Source organism: Trichechus manatus, unplaced genomic scaffold, assembly GCF_000243295.1.
Source record: "Trichechus manatus latirostris isolate Lorelei unplaced genomic scaffold, TriManLat1.0 scaffold00199, whole genome shotgun sequence".
Lineage (NCBI taxonomy): Eukaryota > Metazoa > Chordata > Mammalia > Sirenia > Trichechidae > Trichechus > Trichechus manatus.
Window position 1 is genome coordinate 829,060 of NW_004444135.1, and position 18,484 is coordinate 847,543.

The window sequence follows — 18,484 nt, forward strand, 5'->3', positions numbered from 1 at the left end:
TGGCTGCAACAATGGGCTTAAGCATAACAATGACTGTGAGGATAGCACAGGACGTGGCAGTGTTTCGTTCTGTTGTACATAGGGTCACTATGAGTCAGAACCGACCCAATGGCACCTAACAACAACAACAAGCTAAAATAATAGAAATGTTTAAAAATCTCAGAAATCTGATTTGAGAAAAAGCTAGAAATATGACATTTTATTGAACCATCTAAGAGAGATTTTAAACACACTATAAATCCATGCAGAAAAAGCAAGCAGTCAGTTTCTTTATCTTTTCTCTGCTCAAAAAATGGCAAGACAGACTAGATATAAATAAAATTTAAGTAATTCACTTGTGTTTACTTGCATAAGCACCTAAGTAACATAGGAATTGGTGCAAAAGTTAAAAGTTACCTTGAACCTTGAAGCGCCCAGTCATTCAGAAAAGACCATTTTTAGACTGCAAACATTAAATAAGGATTAAAAGGGCTTCTGGGGCAAGATGCCATCATGTGACTGCTACTGAGAGAAGGGGACAAACCTAGTGAGCGGAAAGAAAAACATGATCTGCAAACTCATGAAAAAGCAGTATATACACCTGGGATTTTCTTCCAGACTGCAGACTGGGACATCTGCACTTTCCTTGAGGCAACTTTGTAAAGTGGATCATAGCTCTGATATCTCCTGTCAGAGGAGGAACTGTACTGCCTTCTCCAGAACGTTCCTGACAATGTTCAATCAACAGCAGTCATCATACTTCTAGCCTTAGAAACAGGGCAGAGAGAGAAGGAAGAGTGAGGGCGCAGAGCAGCTATAGAGGAAGGCAGAATGAGGGCTGCCATTCTGTCCCTTTCTCTCAGTCCCAGTTGGTGACAAACAACCAGCCTCTTTTTTCATTTAACCCCTTCTCTGCCCTGACAGGCAAAGCACAGTCATCAGGAAACACTTTACACAAAAAGCTGAAAAAGCTTCAGGCCCTCAATAAACCTCTGTTAATTTCTCTATCAGCTCTCACACAATGTTACAGGCTACGTCTAGGAGGAATATCGTTCCGCAAAACTTATTTTTCTCACATAGTTTAACTAAACTTCTTCTTAAAACAAGGAAAATATGAATAAATAGAAGAAATACCAAACGAAGAAGAAATCTGGTATTAGAACTTTCTGTGATAACAGAACAGGTTAACTGGGGAAGCAGGTGAGTCTCCTTTAATGAAAGTTACATAAAAGGCAGTGAGCTACCTATAGCACAGGGTTTTTCAACCTCAGCACTATGGATATTTTGGACCAAATAATTATTTGTTGCGGGGGCTGCCTTGTACACTATAGGACGTTCAGTAGCATCTCTGGCTTCCACCCACTAGATACCAGTAGCACCTGCCCCAGGCATGACAATAAAACATGGCTTCAGATCTTGCCAAATGTCCCCTGGGGGGTAAAGCTGTCCCTAGGCTGAGAAGGACTGTTATAGTGAGGTGGACCAGAAAGCCTTAAAATCTATTCAAGCCAGTAATCTCCCAGAACACATGTTGTGGTCTTTCCCGCAAAACAAGTAATGGCAGACTTTGAGCTTGTGCACCTGCAAAAAGCCGCGAGACACGAATGAGAAAAAAATACCCCTCTAGGCCTAGTTTCCTCATCTGCAAATTAAAGGGATAATATCAGATGACCTTTAATATTTTCCAGTTCTAAGATGCCCCAAGTGTTTGAATCTAAGACTAAAAATAATATCCAGCAAAGAGTGGAATGAGAGGAATATTCAGGGAACAGTCAGTACCACACTGATTTCAGAAAATAATAACAACTAACATTTATTAGTGTTTACTATGTGCCAGATCATGTTCTAAGCACTTCACATGAATATTAATATTGGAATGGCTCACCCATTCATTAAAAATAATTATTAAACAGAATATTTACCGAACTAAAGATTGAGTTAGGGCCCGTAGGAGAGAAACAAAATAACACTCTAGCAGGGTCGAAAAGCCATATACCATATTTTCAGTTGAGCGACTACAACAAAAGTGATATTACAAGAAAGCATATGATTAAATGTCCAAAGAGTGGTATAGATAATAAAGCCCTACGAGGTCAGGGTGGATAAAATTGATTAGAAAAGGTTTCATGGAAGAAGTAAACAGAGCTTATGCTGAGACTTGAAAAATGGTAAAGATTTTGACAAAAGGAGAGTGTAAGACATTGTAGATTGAAGGGAGCAATCTGAGCAAAGATATAAAATAAAAAATAATGTAAAGTGTAAGATGATACAAAATATAGCATCTTTGCATGATGTCATAGATTGAATTGTGTCCCCCCAAAATGTGTGTCAACTTGGCTAGTCCATGATTCCCAGTATTATGTGACTGTCCATCATTTTGTCATCTGATGTGATTTTCCTATGTGTTGCAAATCCTACCTCTATGATGTTAATGAGGTGGGATTAGCGGCAGTTATGTTAATGAGGTAGGACTCAACCTACAAGATTAGGTTGTGGCTTACGTCAGTCTCTTTTGAGATATAAAAGAGAGAAATGAGCAGAGACATGGGGACCTCATACCACAAAGAAATAAGAGCCAGAGAATGGCATGTCCTTTGGACCTGGGGTCCCTGCACTGAGAAGCTCCTTGACTGGGGAAGATTGATGATAAGGACTCTCCCCCAGAGCTTACAGACACAGAAAGTCTTCCCCTGGAGCTGGCACCCTGAATTCAGACTTCTAGCCTCCTTGACTGTGAGAGAATAAATTTATCTTTGTTAAAGCCATCTACTTGCGGTGTTTCTGTTATAGCAACACTAGATAACTAAGATACATGGCTATACAGAGGAGAATGATAGGAAATAAGGATGGAAAAGTAGGATAGGATCAAGCAGGCATAGGATTCTGCCAGGTTAAGAAATGATGACAAGCAGATTCTGCTTCCAGTAATGACAGAGTAGTACTATTAGACCAACCCTTCAGTAGGGTTGCTATGAGTCAGAATTGGCTCAACAGCAATGGGTCTGTAGAATAATAACTATAAAAATCTTGATAAAATATGAAGGCACTGGAGAACAACTAAAAGCAAGGAAAAACTGAATGGGAGTTGACATTTACAAGAAGAAAATGGTACTGGGTGAATTTCCTGTTGTTACATTTTTTTTGCCTGAGGGGAGATCCCAGTTAGTATTACTCAAAAACAGATAAAACTTGGATAGAAAACTCAGTGTCATGAACTTGAAGAAGCAGTAAACAGAGTTTAGGGGCAACTATGGCAGTTGGAAAACAAGGAGGAAAATCTCAGAAATGAGAGAGACACAGAGGGGGAGCCCTAAATTCTGAATAAAATCTGGGCCCAAATCTCTGACTGACCTCTCATTTACACATATGTGAGGGCGACTCCAAGCAGCCCAATTAAGGCTTAAAAAGATGAACAGATATTTCAACTACTGTCCATCACAGAGGAGTCAGAGTTTGAAGTTTGATGTTAGTCAAGTTTTCTGCCTCATAAAACAAACAAAAATCAATACTTTTTGGAAGACTATAAAGGAATCCAGAGTCTCTACAATGAATCACTCAAACTGTGCAGGATACAATCCAAAATTACTAGACCGTGAAGAAACAGGAAAACATAACCCATACCCAACAGATCAGACAAACAATGGAGACTGACCACGAGATATTCAGATGTTAGAATTAGCAGATGAGGAATTAAAGGATCTGTTACACCTATGGAGCCCTGTGACACAGTGGTTAAGAGCTCAGCTGCTAACCAAAAGGGTGGCTGTTCGAGTCCACCAGCTGCTCCTTGGAAACCCTATAGGGCAGTTCTACTCTGTCCTACAGGGTCGCTATGAGTTGGAATTGACTCAGTGGCAACGGGTTTGGTTTTGGTTTTGTTTATTATACCTATGCTCAAGGGCGTTAAGGAAAAGAAGCTTTTTAATGAATAAACAAATAGGAAATCTCAGCAGAGGATTAAGCCTATTAAAATTGGAAATTCTGAAACAGAAAACTACAATATCTTAAATAAAAAATTCACTGAATTTGCAAATTGCAGTTGACAGAAGAAAGAATCAGAGAATTGGAAGATAGATCATTAAAATTTTCCAGTCTAACGATCAAAGAGAAAAAAAAGATTGAAAAAAATGGACAGAACCTCAGTGATTTGTGGGATAATAGCAAAAGATCTGACATATGAATAACTGTGGTCCCAGAAGAGGAGAAAAAGAGGGCAGAAAAATATATGAAGAAATATTGGCCAAACATTTTCTAAATTTGACATACATTTAGAGATTCAAGAAGCTCAGTGAAACCCAAGCAGGATAAATACAAATAACACACCTAGGTATATAAGAGTCAAAGTACTAAAAAACAAAGATAAAGAGAAAATCTTAAAAGTAGCCAAAAAAAAAAAGACACATTATATAGGAAAACAACAATGCAATGACTGCTGATAACTCATCAGAAATAATGCAGGCCACAAAACAATGGATTAACATCTTTAAAGTACCGAAATAAAAACAAAACCAAACAAACAAAAAACTGCCAAACCAGAATTCTATATCCAGAAAAAAGTATTCTTTAAAAATGAAGGCAAAATACAGACACCTTAAGATAACTAAGAGGACTCATCACCAGCAGATATGCACTATGAGTTATGCTAAAGGAAGATCTATAGGCTGAAGGGGAATAATACCAGATGGAAACTCAGATCTTCACGAAGAAATGAAGAGCACCAGAAATGATACACGGTAAATAATAAAAACTTCCCTCTCAATTTCTTTAAAACATGACTGTTTAAAGTGATATGACCGTTTATAACTCTGTTCTGTGAATTTTACAGTTTATAGAGATGTACTGTACACGACAACTTATAGCATAAAGAATGGGGGCTGGGTAAGTAAATATACCTATATTATTGCAAGGTTCTTAAATTTTTCATGAAGAGGTACAATATTATATGTAAGTAGTGTGAAAAGACAATGCAAAGAGAATATAGCTAAAAATAGTTAAATTAAAATGAAATACTGAACTGCTCATCTTTGGCAGCATATACACTAAAAATGAAATACTGAAAAATATTCAAAAATCTAAAAAGAAAGAAAAGGAGGAATAGAGGAACAAAAACAAAAAACAAGTAATAAAATGGTAAACCAAAATCCACCATATCAATAATTACATTAAATATAGTGGACTAAAAACTCCAATGAAAAGGCAGAGATTATCAGGCTAGATAAAAAAGCAAGACTCAACTATATGCTGTCTACAGGTAATACATTCAAAGACACACATACTTTCAAAGTTAAAGTATAAAAAAAGATATATTATGCAAAGAGTAACGATAAGAAGGCTGGAGTAGTAGTAATATCAGATAAAGCAGACTTCGTGTCCAGAGATAAAGAGAGGCATTCCACAATGATAAAAGAGTTAATCCACAGGAAGACTAACAATCATAAGGGACCAGTCCCTGGAGAAGGACATCATGCTTGGTAAGGTAGAGGGTCAACAAAGGAACACCCTCAACAAGGTGGATTGAAACAGCGGCTGCAACAATGGGCTCAAACATAGCAAAAATTGTGAGAATGGTGCAGGACGGGCAGTGTTTTGTTCTGTAGTACATAGGGTCACTATGAGTAGGAACCAACTCACCAGGACCTAACAACAATGTGACTAATAGAGCTTTCAAATATGTGAAACAAAAGTGGACAGAATTAAATGGGGAAATAGAAAATCCACACTCATACTTTATTATGACATCCTTGAGTCAACAAGACAATAAAAAAACAAAAAAAGAGTAAATACATAGTCTCAAGTGTGAATAACACTGTCAACCACCTTAACCTAATTTATATTTATTTAACACTACACCCAACAATGGTAGAACACACATTCTTTTTAAAAAATGATAATACCTGAATGTTTCCATTCTCACTAAGGTCATAAGAGTAGTAAAACAAATTAACACAATTTCATGTACCTTTTTTTTTTTTTTTAGAATGTGAAGCTTCAGAAATCAAACACAATAATTACAAGAATATATTACTGATTATACTTAGCTTCTGATTATCACATGGTAATGGAGGACAGTGAAAGTTCATTCATAATTCAGGAACCTCATTATCTCTTGCTTCAACTTTTTCCCTACAAAATCTATTCCCTCAGAAGGGAACATGGCTTGTTTGCCTGTCATGTCTTGAATTTCCCTGATAACACTGAGTCCCAATGCTATCACAAGTCTACATTATCCCAGTAGGCAACAATCATGGGATTTTGGGGACTATTTGTTCCCAAACTAAAAGACTGAGACATCCAGGTATGTAAAAAAAACAGAAAAGAAGGGTCTTCAAAAAATTCTCAGCATTTCAAAAGCCTAACAAAAATCATACACTTGTCTATAGCGATGCTGTACAGTTGAATCTTAATCCTGCCACACGCTAGTTATGTCATTTTGGTCAAATTACTAACACTCTACAGTTCTGTTTTCTGGTTGGCAAAATGGGAATAATAATATATCCCTTGGAGTGGATACATAGTAAATAAGATAACCTAGTACAGGGCCTATCATGTGGCAGGCACTCAACAAGGATAAGTTTAATTACAGTAAACCAGAATGGTAATTCTAGTTATCTCTTGCAGATCCTAAGTTCTAAGTGGCCCTATAATTTAAAAAGGGGCCAGCAAGTTAGTAGTTAATTAATGCAGTTTATTTCTTAGGCGTATTTCAAAACTTGTGCTCACAAAGGGACAAAAGAGTCAGAAGTATTCTTAATGTGAGGAAGCTAAAAGCCTTATTATATATCCAGAAACCATTGTTTCAGTATCGATAATTCCTTCTCTGAAAGAAAATTCCAATATTTTATTCAATATTCCCAAAAAATAACATTTTATTGAAAATTTTTTTTCCATTAGCTCTGCCCTTAACACTTACTCAACTGCTTCTGATGTCGCCATATTTTATCTTACTTGTTAGAAATCCAGTTGGGTCTCTTTGGTATTTTTGTAGACTCTGTCAACTAAAGTCGAACTAGGCTACAGAAAATCCTATTTAATAACAGATTTGCTCTGTATTAATAGCTCAATTAATTAAAAGCAGTTACTCCAGAGTCACAGGTCACTGTTGGAAACTCCACTATCCAAAACAGAGTCAAAGTCATGTTACAGGATGTAGATTCTGGCAGTCACTCCACCTTAGTAAGGCATTTCCTTTCTCCTTGAACAACAAGAAACCTTCCTGGTACAATGGTTAAGCAGCTCAGCTGCTAATCTTAAAGATTACAGCCTAGGAAACCCTATGAAGCAGTTCTACTCTGTCCTATAGGGTTGCTATGAGTCAGAATGGACTCAATGGCGCACAACAGCAACAACATTGTACTACCTACCTATTGCCAGACAGTACTACCACTGCTATCTCTGGGCCTTCTTGGGATGGTTTCTCACCTGGTAATACTGGCAGTAAGCACCTCACTTCCATCTGACCGGATTTGAAGAGTTAGGCTCTTCCCTCGGCCAGACAATGACCCTGAGTGACTTCTTAGAGTGTCGTAGTTAATATTTCCCTCTACCCCGAACTGTATCATTATTTTATTACAGGGAGACATCTGTCACACTACAGAGCTGTAACATACAATGTACATAAAAATGTGCAAAAATAAAGTTACATAATGGTTACTTTGGTTGGTTGGTTGTTTTTTGAATAAGCAGAGCTTCAATGGATCTGTTTTTTAATTTCCAACATTTATAGAACGATGTTAGGAATTTAAGGTACGACACGGGCCCTTTGGATTCTTTCCACCTGAGCCGTTTATGGCGAAATGAGCCACCTCCTCGGCTTTCTCTGACCTGTATCTGGTGTGCTGCAGTGTGAGAATGTGGCCACAGGTGACTTGCACACAGGCTACGTAATTTGCAGGGCCCCCGTGCAAAATGAAAACACGGGGCCCTTGTTCAAAAAGCAGGGAAGTCTTCAAGCCTTGAACTGCAACTCACCCCTAAGGCCACCTTGTAGCTAAATAACAAATTGGCTCAAAAAGCTACTACTTTAATGTTTATTATGGTCCAGGCACTAGTCAACATGCTTTACATATATGTTACATGCAATCCTCACAACAGGATTATGAGGTATAGGTATCTCTACAGGTGAGAAAACTGAGGTACAGAGAAATGAAATAATCTGTCTATGGATATACAGGTAATATGTGCCAGAGCTGGGATCTGAATCCAGCTAGATCTGACTCAAGAATCCATATCACCACCTCACTTTGCTGCCCCTCGCTATCAAAGCTAGTAACATTAAAGTCTCTTTTTCCAAAGAACACGAGTGCTCTGAACACAGAATACCCTTTTAGTGCATGCCAACTCTGATAAAAGGAGCTTTGTCTCTGAAAGTTTGCTAATTGAGGTATCATTGTACAGTGAAATATCTAACAGTGAGTTCCCCAGAGAATGGGACCACTGATAAGTATCCACCATTAACTTTTCCCAGGATACTATAAAGTAAGCTAAACTCTTCTCAGTGCTTTCTAATTTACATTATTTAATCTAGCCAGTCTCATGAATAATCAGTTAACTGACTAAAGCTCAAAATTTTCAAAACCAAATTATTTTAACGACAAAAAATGAAATGCCTACATAAAAATATTCAATCTTAATTTAAAACGGCTCTGTATCTTAGATATTGCTTTTTGATTGGGGGGAGGTAGTCAGCACTTGCCCTTCTGTTACACTGCTTCATCTTCCTTAGTTCAGTGTCTCCATCATTCCTCTCTCAGGAAGAATCTGTAAGTGACCCACAATGTATTTCTAATGCTGCACAAAAAGTTAAGTCATATAAAGCTCTATACTATCCACTGGTGCTTTTCCCCTTAAATAAAAAATGCTCAGCCCCAAACCCCAAACTTGAAAGGGAGAATTTTAAAGTAATCAAACTTTAACCACTTTTAAATCATCTTCCACATCAAGTCTCTTTCAAAAATACAAATGATAGGCAATGGCATCTTTGCTACCAATAGGAGCTCTGCCACGAGGAATAAAAGATCCTGATCATGTCAAGTCGTATTTAAAAATCAGTGCTTTCCTCTAAGTAGTAAAAAAAAAAAGATGTGGCAAGAGAGTAAAAAATTTCTCGAAACATAAACCTACAATCTTGAAAAACCCTCAATTGATTCTTTTGCCTTTTCCAACAACTCATTTCTCTCCTTTCTCCGTCAAACTTATCACATGTGTGATTCACTCTTGCTCTAGTCTACTGAGGTCTTCTTCACCCCCTGCAGCTTGGCTTCCTTCCTCAGTGCTCTACTGAGTCTTCTCAAATTTCACTTTATTCTCCTGGCCCTTTCGGTTGCATCTGACATGGCTGACCTATTCCTTCCCTACATAAAACGTCTCTCCTCCAACACTCTGACCGCTCAGTGGCAGAGGCTTCTAGCTAGCTGCCAATATCCATCCTCTCCTTCTTCCTCAGCAAGAGAACCCCACACTTTAGTTGGGTATGTGGCTCACTCAGCTAAGAGCAGGATAATGTGACATACACAAGAGTGGTGTGAGCAATTGCTGAAAAGCATCCTTAAAGGAAGATGGTGCATTTTCTACTTTCCTTTTTTCTCCTTTTTGGTGCTGGAATGCTTATGTCTGTCATAGCTGGAGCTGAAGCAGCCATGAGCAATCTGATGAAAAGCTTAGAGCACCATATAAGCCTGGATCTGCCTTCTTGGATTTCTACATGTGAGAGAAATAAACTTGTATCTTGTTTAAGCCACTGTTTTGAGTTTTCTGTCACTTGCAGCCAATCCTGTCCTTTCTAATATACATTTCCTTACTACTGTAAACTCTTTGTCCCTTCAACTAGACTGTATGTTCCTTGGGAATATAGGTACCAAAATACTTAATGATTAACCTAGATTTCAGTGAACTGATTATTTCATAATTCTGGATGGGTCACTCTTTTTTAATATTGGTTGGAGATGGATATAATGGCAGATAAAGCTCCAATAAAGAAGATCAATGTAAAATATGATTCAGATGTTCTCAGAGATACTGTTTTTCTCCTCATTTTTAGTTGTACTATTGGAAATCAATTCAGAGAATGGAAAAAGATTTAAGAAAACAGGATATTATTGAGGTACATAAAATGATATTTGTTAGGCTACACTAGTGAATGAAATTTTTCTAAAAAGAGAAATCTTGGATGAATGGATAAACTTTCTAACGACTTTATCAATCATTTAAATGTAAACTATTAGAGAGGACAACCTTTTCTTCAGTTCTCTGGTTATACTATGAGGGTTTATCTCTAAACAAACTTCTGGCCTTTCTTTATCCCTTTACTTACTTTTCTCACTCTCCAGAAGGTAGCAACTTTATCTGATGGGTACATTTTAGAAGATTGGCTGGACCTGTACGGCCCAACATTGCTCTTTCCGGGGCAGGCCTATCCACGGAAGTACACATTGCGCTCTGGCAATGTAGGCAGGCCAAATATTCCCCACAGAATTTGATTACCTTCGATTTACTTAGTAAAGACTTTGCTCACAATGATCATAAATGAACTTTAGTCTAGTCTCCAGCCCATCCATTATTAATTTTGAATTAGTGGGCCTTAACAGAGAAGCTATCTAGACGATAACCTTAGCATGTTATCAGGAGGGACCAGTCCCTGGAGAAGGACATCATGCTTAGTAAAGTAGAGGGTCAGTGAAAGAGAAGAAGACCCTTAACAAAATCGAGTAACAAAGCGGCTGCAACAATGAGCTCAAGCATAACGATTGTGAGGATGGCGCAGGACTGGGCAGTGTTTCGTTGTGTTGTACACAGGGTCGCTATGAGTTGGAACTGACTCGATGGCACCTAACAACAGAGAAGTATTATTTTTCTGTTAGTTTTCAGGAACATGAAAAAAAAATTTTTGATAGCAACAACAATAAACCCTTATGTTTTATTTGTTCATATGCTGGGAGCTAGGTTCTCTCCAATATCTAAATCATATCGCAACATAAATCATCAAATGAGTCCCTGGTGACCTGACGGCATTCATGACCCTCCCTAAATGCTCAACCTTTATACAAGATCATAACTTGGGCCCTATGGCAAGTGCATCTCATGTTACAGGGGTGTTTATACTGTATATAAAACTCTCCTGTGTAAAAGCCATTATAACAACATTCAAGCATTCCTGCAAGAAAACCAGATGTTTATGTTTCCCAAAAGGTAGGTTTGCTTTTACTTGCTTTTCTAAATCATACACAAAATTCTACTCTGATCTGGGAATAGAAAATAAGGGAAGGAAGACAAACATTTAATGTTGTTGCTGCTGTTAGGTGCTGTCAAGTCGATTTTTGACTCATAGCAACCCCATGTGGCGGAGTAGAACTGTCTCATGGGGTTTCCTAGGCTGTAACCTTTGTGGGAGCAGATCACCAGATCTTTCTCCTGTGGAGCAGCTGGGTGGGTCTGAACCGTCAACCTTGCGGTTAGTAGCCGAGCACTTAACTGTTGCATCACTAGGGCTCCTAAACGTTTATTAAACACCCACTTTGTGCAGGGCACTAAACCAAGTACTTTATATACTCTAACTCATTTAAACTCTCTGAAGTAGGTGAGATAACTGTGATTGGGGAAGTTAAATTAATTGCCTAGGGTCACTCAGAAAGGGCAGTTCTGAGAGCTGAATCCAGGCTTGTCTGGTTTCAAAGCCCACACAACCCCCATATTATACAGCCTCCCACAAGCTCTGTTACCTACTAGATCCCATGCTACAGAGTCAATATATCAATGACTTAGACATATTTTGCCACCTAAGGACTCAACCTTAGGTAGTAGATTGCAAACATGGCTACTGTATTTTGCAGTTCTTCCTATAGAGGTAAAGTCTATTTCTCGACCCTTTGACTTTGGGCTGGCTTTGTGATTTGCTTTAACTAACAGAATGTAGCAGAAGCAACACTGTGGGAATTCTGAGCCTGAGCCTCAAGACACCTTGTAGCTTCCACTCTTATACTCCTGGAACTTTTTGCCACAAAAAGAATAAGCCCAGGACTAGCCTGGTAGGGGAGAAGAGAACTACGTGGAGCTGAGATAAGCCATCACAGCTATGGGGCTCCCAGACCAGCAGCTGTCCTGGCAGCTGACCACAAACATACAAGTGATCCAAGCCAAGACGAGAAGAACCACCCAGCTGAGCTCAGCCCAAATTGATGCCCCACAGAATGGTGAGCAGAAAGATTATTGTTTTAAGCCATTAAGTTTTGAGGTGGTTTGTTATACAACAATAAGTCCTTGGGTGATGTAAATGGTTACCGTGCTTGGCTGCTAACTGAAATGTTGGAGGTTCACATCAACCCAGAGGCACCTCGGAAGAAAGGCCTGGAAAGACAAAGCAGCCATTGAAAACCCTTATGTTGCACGGTTCTACTCTGAAACACTTGGGGTTGCCATGAGTCAAAATGAACTCAACAGCAACTAAGACTGCATTATATAGCAAAAGTAACTAATACACTCTCTCTGACCTAGATTCTGTGACTCCTTGAAGTTAAAATGAATGGAGGACAGGCCCAAGACCACTGAAAATTTGATTGAGTGGCTTATTCATCTTTTCTGCTATCTTCAAGCATAGTCTGATTCAGCATTCAAAATCCCTAAACCCAAATAGGCTGGGTTTTCAAGCAGCTGGGGGTGACCTGGCCCAGTCTTCCCCTCTCGTATGCTCCTTGAGACATGGACAACTTCTCCTAACTCTTTGTATCTCCTCACAGTCCCTACCACAAAGCCTTCCTTATATCTTACATCCTCAACAAAAGTCCTAAATCAATAAAAAAGAGACCAGTTCAATCCCTAAGAAGCTATAACCTTCCAACTGCTTTGAAGCACAGTGCAATCACAGCCTTGGTAGTGAAATTTGGCAACTTTAACAAGTGATGGAAGGAAGCCATGATACTGGCAGCTCTAGGGCTTATGAGATTCAGTCCTTGAGTTTCAACTACATTGTTTTTAAAAGCAGTTTCTTAAGTCTTGGGAGTTGGCTCAGGTCAAGTCTAGAATCAGCAATTTAAATACATACAAAAAGACTTTATGATCTTCTATAGTTCACCAACGTAAGTTTTAGCAAAAAATTGGAATCAAGCCTCATGTCTAATTGGGTTGTGCTTAAACATGGAAAAATGATGAATTCCTGCTACTGCTTAGTACAAATTTCATTGGAACCATAATTCTAAAACACCCTATCATGGCTTCTGAGAGAATGTCACTTCAGGGACAAAATGCGCTTTATTTGCAAAAGATCAGAGTTTACTTGTTACAACTGAATTAGCTATTCCCACGCTACCCTCTGTATATCAAAATGTTTTCATAAATATACACTCCACATCAGATATTCACAGAAACAAGGCTTCCAAGTTTAACAAAGATACCATTCAATATCAGTGCAACGCAGAGTGTTCCATTACACTAACTACTGTCAGCTAAAAAAGACTGAGGCACAAAAAAATAGCATCTTTCACAATGACCTCTGTTTTAAGATTCTGGGGCTGTACCTGAAATTTAAAATTGCTAAGTCACTTCAAAAACATTAAATTGTACCTGATAACTGAGTTGAATAATGGGTACCCCAAAATGCTGTAGCATCATCAGCTGAACACTAGCCATGTGCACCTGGAAACTGATGTGGACAAAAGAGGCAAGAATGTTTTCCTGCAGCTGGTGGTGGGGTAGGGAACATGACTTTGGAAAAATAAGGAAGACGTAGAAGCTGATTCTGAATGTTTTTTACACTTGGGATCTGAGCCAGGGAGATTAGATTAGTGGATCCAGGGCCCGAATGCAGAGTGTGACATGAGGGCCACTGGGTACTCTCTCAGGGGTTTGTAATTGCGGTTCTCCACAGCACTCGCTCCAATGGGGCCTTCTGACTTGGGGGCTTCTGTCAATTCCATGCGATTCTCATTTCATTCACTCATTCAACCAAAATTTGAATTGTGCCTACTATGCCAAGTGATATTTCCTGTGAGATGATTAATTAATTAGATATCTTTCTGAAAAGAGGGCAAGGAGGAAGCAGAGAAAAATAATAATTTAGCGGATTGCTCAATCCATGTAAAGAAACAATAAGTTTTTCTGAAACAAACATGTAGATATATTTTGATTTCATTTACAATGAATAACTGAAAAATGGAAAAAATCTTTCACTGGTACCTGTATCCCAATTCTTCGCAGAGATGGATCATATGAAGGATATACGATTCCTTGCTTGTTCCAGTGAGGCCAGGCAACAATAAGATAGTAGGTCTGGTGCTGGCATCCATATAGCACTTACTGCTGTCATCGTCAAACCAGTCCAGTGAAATCTGTCCTCCATCTGCAGTTTTAATAAGCTCACTAAAAGGAATAATGCAAAAGACATTACTCACTAAGTATTTCAAGTCATGTCTAATCTCAAGATAACTTTTCATTCAATATTCATATATATCTATGAACTCTGTATAAACTACGTATAAGTTACTTTCTTCCCCCACAAGGATATTATAAACATTAGTTCAATAAAGTATTTCCAGCAACCTCGGTAAAAGGTAATATATAAAAAAGAGCTTCAAAGGCAGTTCAAGTATTTACCTTAATCATTTCATCATTACTCTAAAATACCCAGCATTTAAACCTTATTCGTTTGAGGTCACCCAAATAACAGGGAATTATGAATAAGTAAAATGCCAATCTGATCACCACTCTAGCTCTTCTGACTCAAGAATGCAGTCTCCCAACAAAGTGTATTACAAAAGCTGCTTCTTAAATATTTTAAAATGCTTCTCAAACAGTATCTAGGAACTTACAGAATTTTCCCAAATAGTGCAAATTTGAGGTAACAAAAGGAATTCCAGAAGGACTAGATGACTCAGGGAAATTAATAACAGACATCATTTAAATCTCCCTCTTACTGACATATTTTGGACCATATCTCTAACGTCTCAAGGGTATTATTATTGAGAACCTACTTGCTTATCAATATGAAGTCCTGTTACATGAATCCCTCACACACAGCACAAATTGTCTTTCTTCTCTGCCTCCCCACCTACACCTGCTACAAATCAATGAAATGGTGCATGTCACTAAAGGATCTAGGTCCTCAGGGACAGACACATGACAAACGAGAAAACAATAACCCCCAAACACTTCCCTCATCGTCGAAATAAACTATTTACATCAAGACGCAAAAAAAAAAAAAAAAAAGGTGAACGGCAATACCAGAATATTTTCCTGCAGCTGGGAGTAGTGTGGGGGACATACCTTTCATTTTCATTTCCCTTCCTTTTCTTTATATTTACTAAACCAGAGGTTCTATTAACCAAGAACTGAGAGTATGTTTTTTAAAAAGTGTCCAAAAAATGTGATTATGGAGAAATGACTGAAAATGGAAATTTACTTACTTTCTGTACTGCACCGGGGGCTTGGAAGTGATGAAAGGTCTCAGCAGTGTCTGTCCCCGACTCTCCCAGCACCACACCGTCGGATAGTACGTTTCTGTCACCACCGGACAGTGGTCCTGAAGGAAGCGGCTGAAACTCTCACCCCCGGTCACTAACTGGGGTTTCTGGAGGAAAAGCCAGTGTCAGTGAAGGGTGCAGAACAAAGTTTCCGCCTACCATAACCAGAAATGAGCACAGACTTGACCCTTGCTCATACTTGGAGCGCACGCTGCCTCCCTTTACATCCTGTTGTGGTGGTGTTTCGCTAACAATCCACAATCGCAACGGACTTAGACAATGTTCATAAAATCACGAGGGAAACGCGAGAGCAGAGATAAGAAAGTCATTCTCAAAAGTGCACCAGCATTGTGCGAGCGGTGACAGGGACTGCCGCCGGCGCCCCGCCGAAGTCACCAGGGGCCGGGCTGCGGTCAGAAGACCCGGACTCGGGAGTCAGGCGCTAGGACCAGCCGGTTTTCCCGCGCGCCCCGAAAGGGCGTTCATCAGACGCCGGCTAGCTGCAACAATTCGGAAGCAGCTATGCTGGCGCCCAGGGCTGCCACAGCCGCCCGGCCCCGCGACTGCTCTGGCTCCATGCAAAGCCGCTTGCGGCCCTGCGCTCCGTGCCCGCCCCACCCCCGGCTCACCTTGGCAATGCTGCTTAGGTAGTAGCAGGCATAAGCAACGCTGAAGCCCAGGATCAGGGATAAGCCCACTCCCGAACCGAAGAAGCCAACCCGGACCTGGTGCTCCAGATAGAGGGAGAGCTCCCGGGACAGCATCCGCAGGTCCATGGCTAACCGCTGCATGGCAGGGAGGGCGGCGGGCTGGTCCTGCGGCGGGAGGCGAGCCAGCCGGCGAGCGAGCTAGACCGGGCACTGGGCCGCCACGGAACCTTGATCAGAGCGTCTCCTACCGGGCGGCGCGCGGCTTCAGCCAACCGGCGCGGCCGGGAGGCATAACCCGGCCCGCCGGTCGCCGCCGGCTCCGCCTCTGGCTTCCAGGGAACCGCCCGCTCTGCCTGACACTCAGGAACCTTCCAGACTTGCTGTTCCAAGTCCGACCACCCTGCGGTCGCACTGAAACGTAGCAACCAGCCGGGTGAACCCCAAGAGTGGGGTGAGAGAGTGGACTGACTATGGAGGCAAAAACGGACCTGCAAGGCTTACACAGGTCCCGGTAGGCATCTTCCCCAGTGACCTTGAACAAGACAGGAGGTCTCTGTTAACCCCATAAACTAGCGGTTTAGGGTGCCCAGAAAGTGTGCCTTGGCTGGGGACCGTGGTCTTGGGGGACATCTAGCTCAACTGGCATAACATAGGTTACAAAGAAAATGTTCTACGTCATAGTTTAGTGAGTAGTGAGCAGCCATCTAAGATAGGTCTACTGGTTCCACCCCTAAGGGAGAATGAAGAAAACCAAAGACACAAAGGAAAGATTAGTCCAAAGGACTAATGGATCGCAATTACCACAACCTCCACCAGACTGAGTCCAGAGCAACTAGATGGTGCCTGGCTATCGCCACCGTCTGCTCTGACAGGGATCACAATAGAGAGTCCAGAACAGGGCTGGAGAAAAATACAGAACAAAATTCTAACTCACAAAAAAGAAAAAGGCCAGACTTACTGGTCTGTCAGAGACTGGAGAAACCCTGAGAGCATGGCCCCCTGGACACCCTTTTAACCCAGTACTGAAGTCACTCCTGAGCTTCACCCTTCAGCCAAAGTTTAGACAGCCAATAAAACAAAATGAGATTAAATGGGCACACCCACCCAGGGGCAAGGACAAGAAGGCAGGAGGGGACAGGAAAGCTGGTAATGGGGAGCCCAAGGTCGAGAAGGGGAGAGTATTGACATGTCGTGGGGTTGGCAACCAGTGTCACAAAACAATACGTGTATTGTTTAATGAGGAACTAGTTTGCTCTGTATATCTTCATCTAAAGCACAATTAAAAAAAAATTCAGAAACTCAAAAAAAGGAAAGAAAAATTCTTATAAATTATTATGCTGTTGTGAACTATAGTAATACGTCCCCCCCACACACATTTTTTAGAAAAATACTGGGCCCATTCCAAATCCTAACTACATAGTTTAAAACTGTATGTTCTATGTAGTGATTACATTTTTTTGTTGTTGTTGTTAACTACCCATTGCACCATCAGCTCATACATTTCATGAATGGAAACAACACTTCTAATGGATAAATATGGCATGCCAGTTTAAACAGCAGTGACTCTCTGCAGAAACAAATGTAGACATTTGACTGCTTCCCAGAAGTGGGCTTGTCTAGAGATGAACCAAGAAAATCGCAAACCTCTGCATTCAAGACTCATGGCTGGAAACAAGTGTAGATGAAAGTCAAGGAGGAGGAATTGCAACTTACCGTTTTGTAGAACAGAGGAGGAAAATGAGGGGAGGGAAGGGACCAGAGTCTAGAGAATGACAGCAACAAACACATTCTCACCTGGGTCTCTGGATGCCAGAACTCTCTCAACACCAAATGCAATTGTTGTGAGGTAATTCCATAGGAAGAAGGAACTCTTGCCTTCTTTATAGTTTGGTGTTTACAAAACCCTCTGGAGAAAATGTATTTATGCATATAAATATACAAGTGGATTGAGTAATGCCATTTGAATCAAGAAATGATTGGAGTGGAAAACTATGTATGACATATAAAGAAAAAAGCAGGTTACAAAACAAAACAAACAAAAAAAAGTGTGCCTTGAATTTAAGGATTTGAGGAGTTAATGCCAAGGAAATGTTAGAATGCATCTCGTAGGGTAAGAATCCTACACCTTCCAGGAGTTTGTGTTGCCCCTGAAGAATATTAAAAGAGGAAAAAAAAAAAAAAAATTAAACAGTGAGGACATTCATACTGACTTTAAATCTCTCTGTGCATTCTTTTAGTAGCTGTCATGGATTGAATTGTGTCCCCCCAAAATAGGTATATCAACTTGGTTAGGCCATGATTCCCAGGGTTGTGTGGTTGTCCTCCGTTTTGTGATTGGTGTAATTTTCCTATGTGTTGTAGATCCTAATCTCTGCCTGTGGTCAATGAGGCAAGATCAGATTATGTTAA

At 40.2% G+C, this 18,484-nt stretch overlaps 1 protein-coding gene across 3 annotated transcripts in view; it reads right to left on the reverse strand.

The window, feature by feature from the left end:
• Window positions 1–16,341, reverse strand: part of ABHD3 (abhydrolase domain containing 3, phospholipase) — a 49,855-nt gene extending 33,514 nt beyond the window's left edge. For 2 of the 3 annotated variants that reach the window (XM_012558939.1, XM_004387920.2), the window contains exons 1-3: window positions 16,055–16,341; window positions 15,369–15,532; window positions 14,143–14,325 (exon numbers count right to left, since the gene is read on the reverse strand). In XM_012558939.1, coding sequence (XP_012414393.1) covers window positions 14,143–14,325; window positions 15,369–15,532; window positions 16,055–16,216 — 509 coding nt within the window. In that variant the 5' untranslated portion in view covers window positions 16,217–16,341. The remainder of the gene's footprint in view (window positions 1–14,142; window positions 14,326–15,368; window positions 15,533–16,054) is intronic. The other variant, XM_023742052.1, reaches the window with a different exon arrangement.
• Between the last annotated feature and the right edge of the window lie 2,143 nt (window positions 16,342–18,484).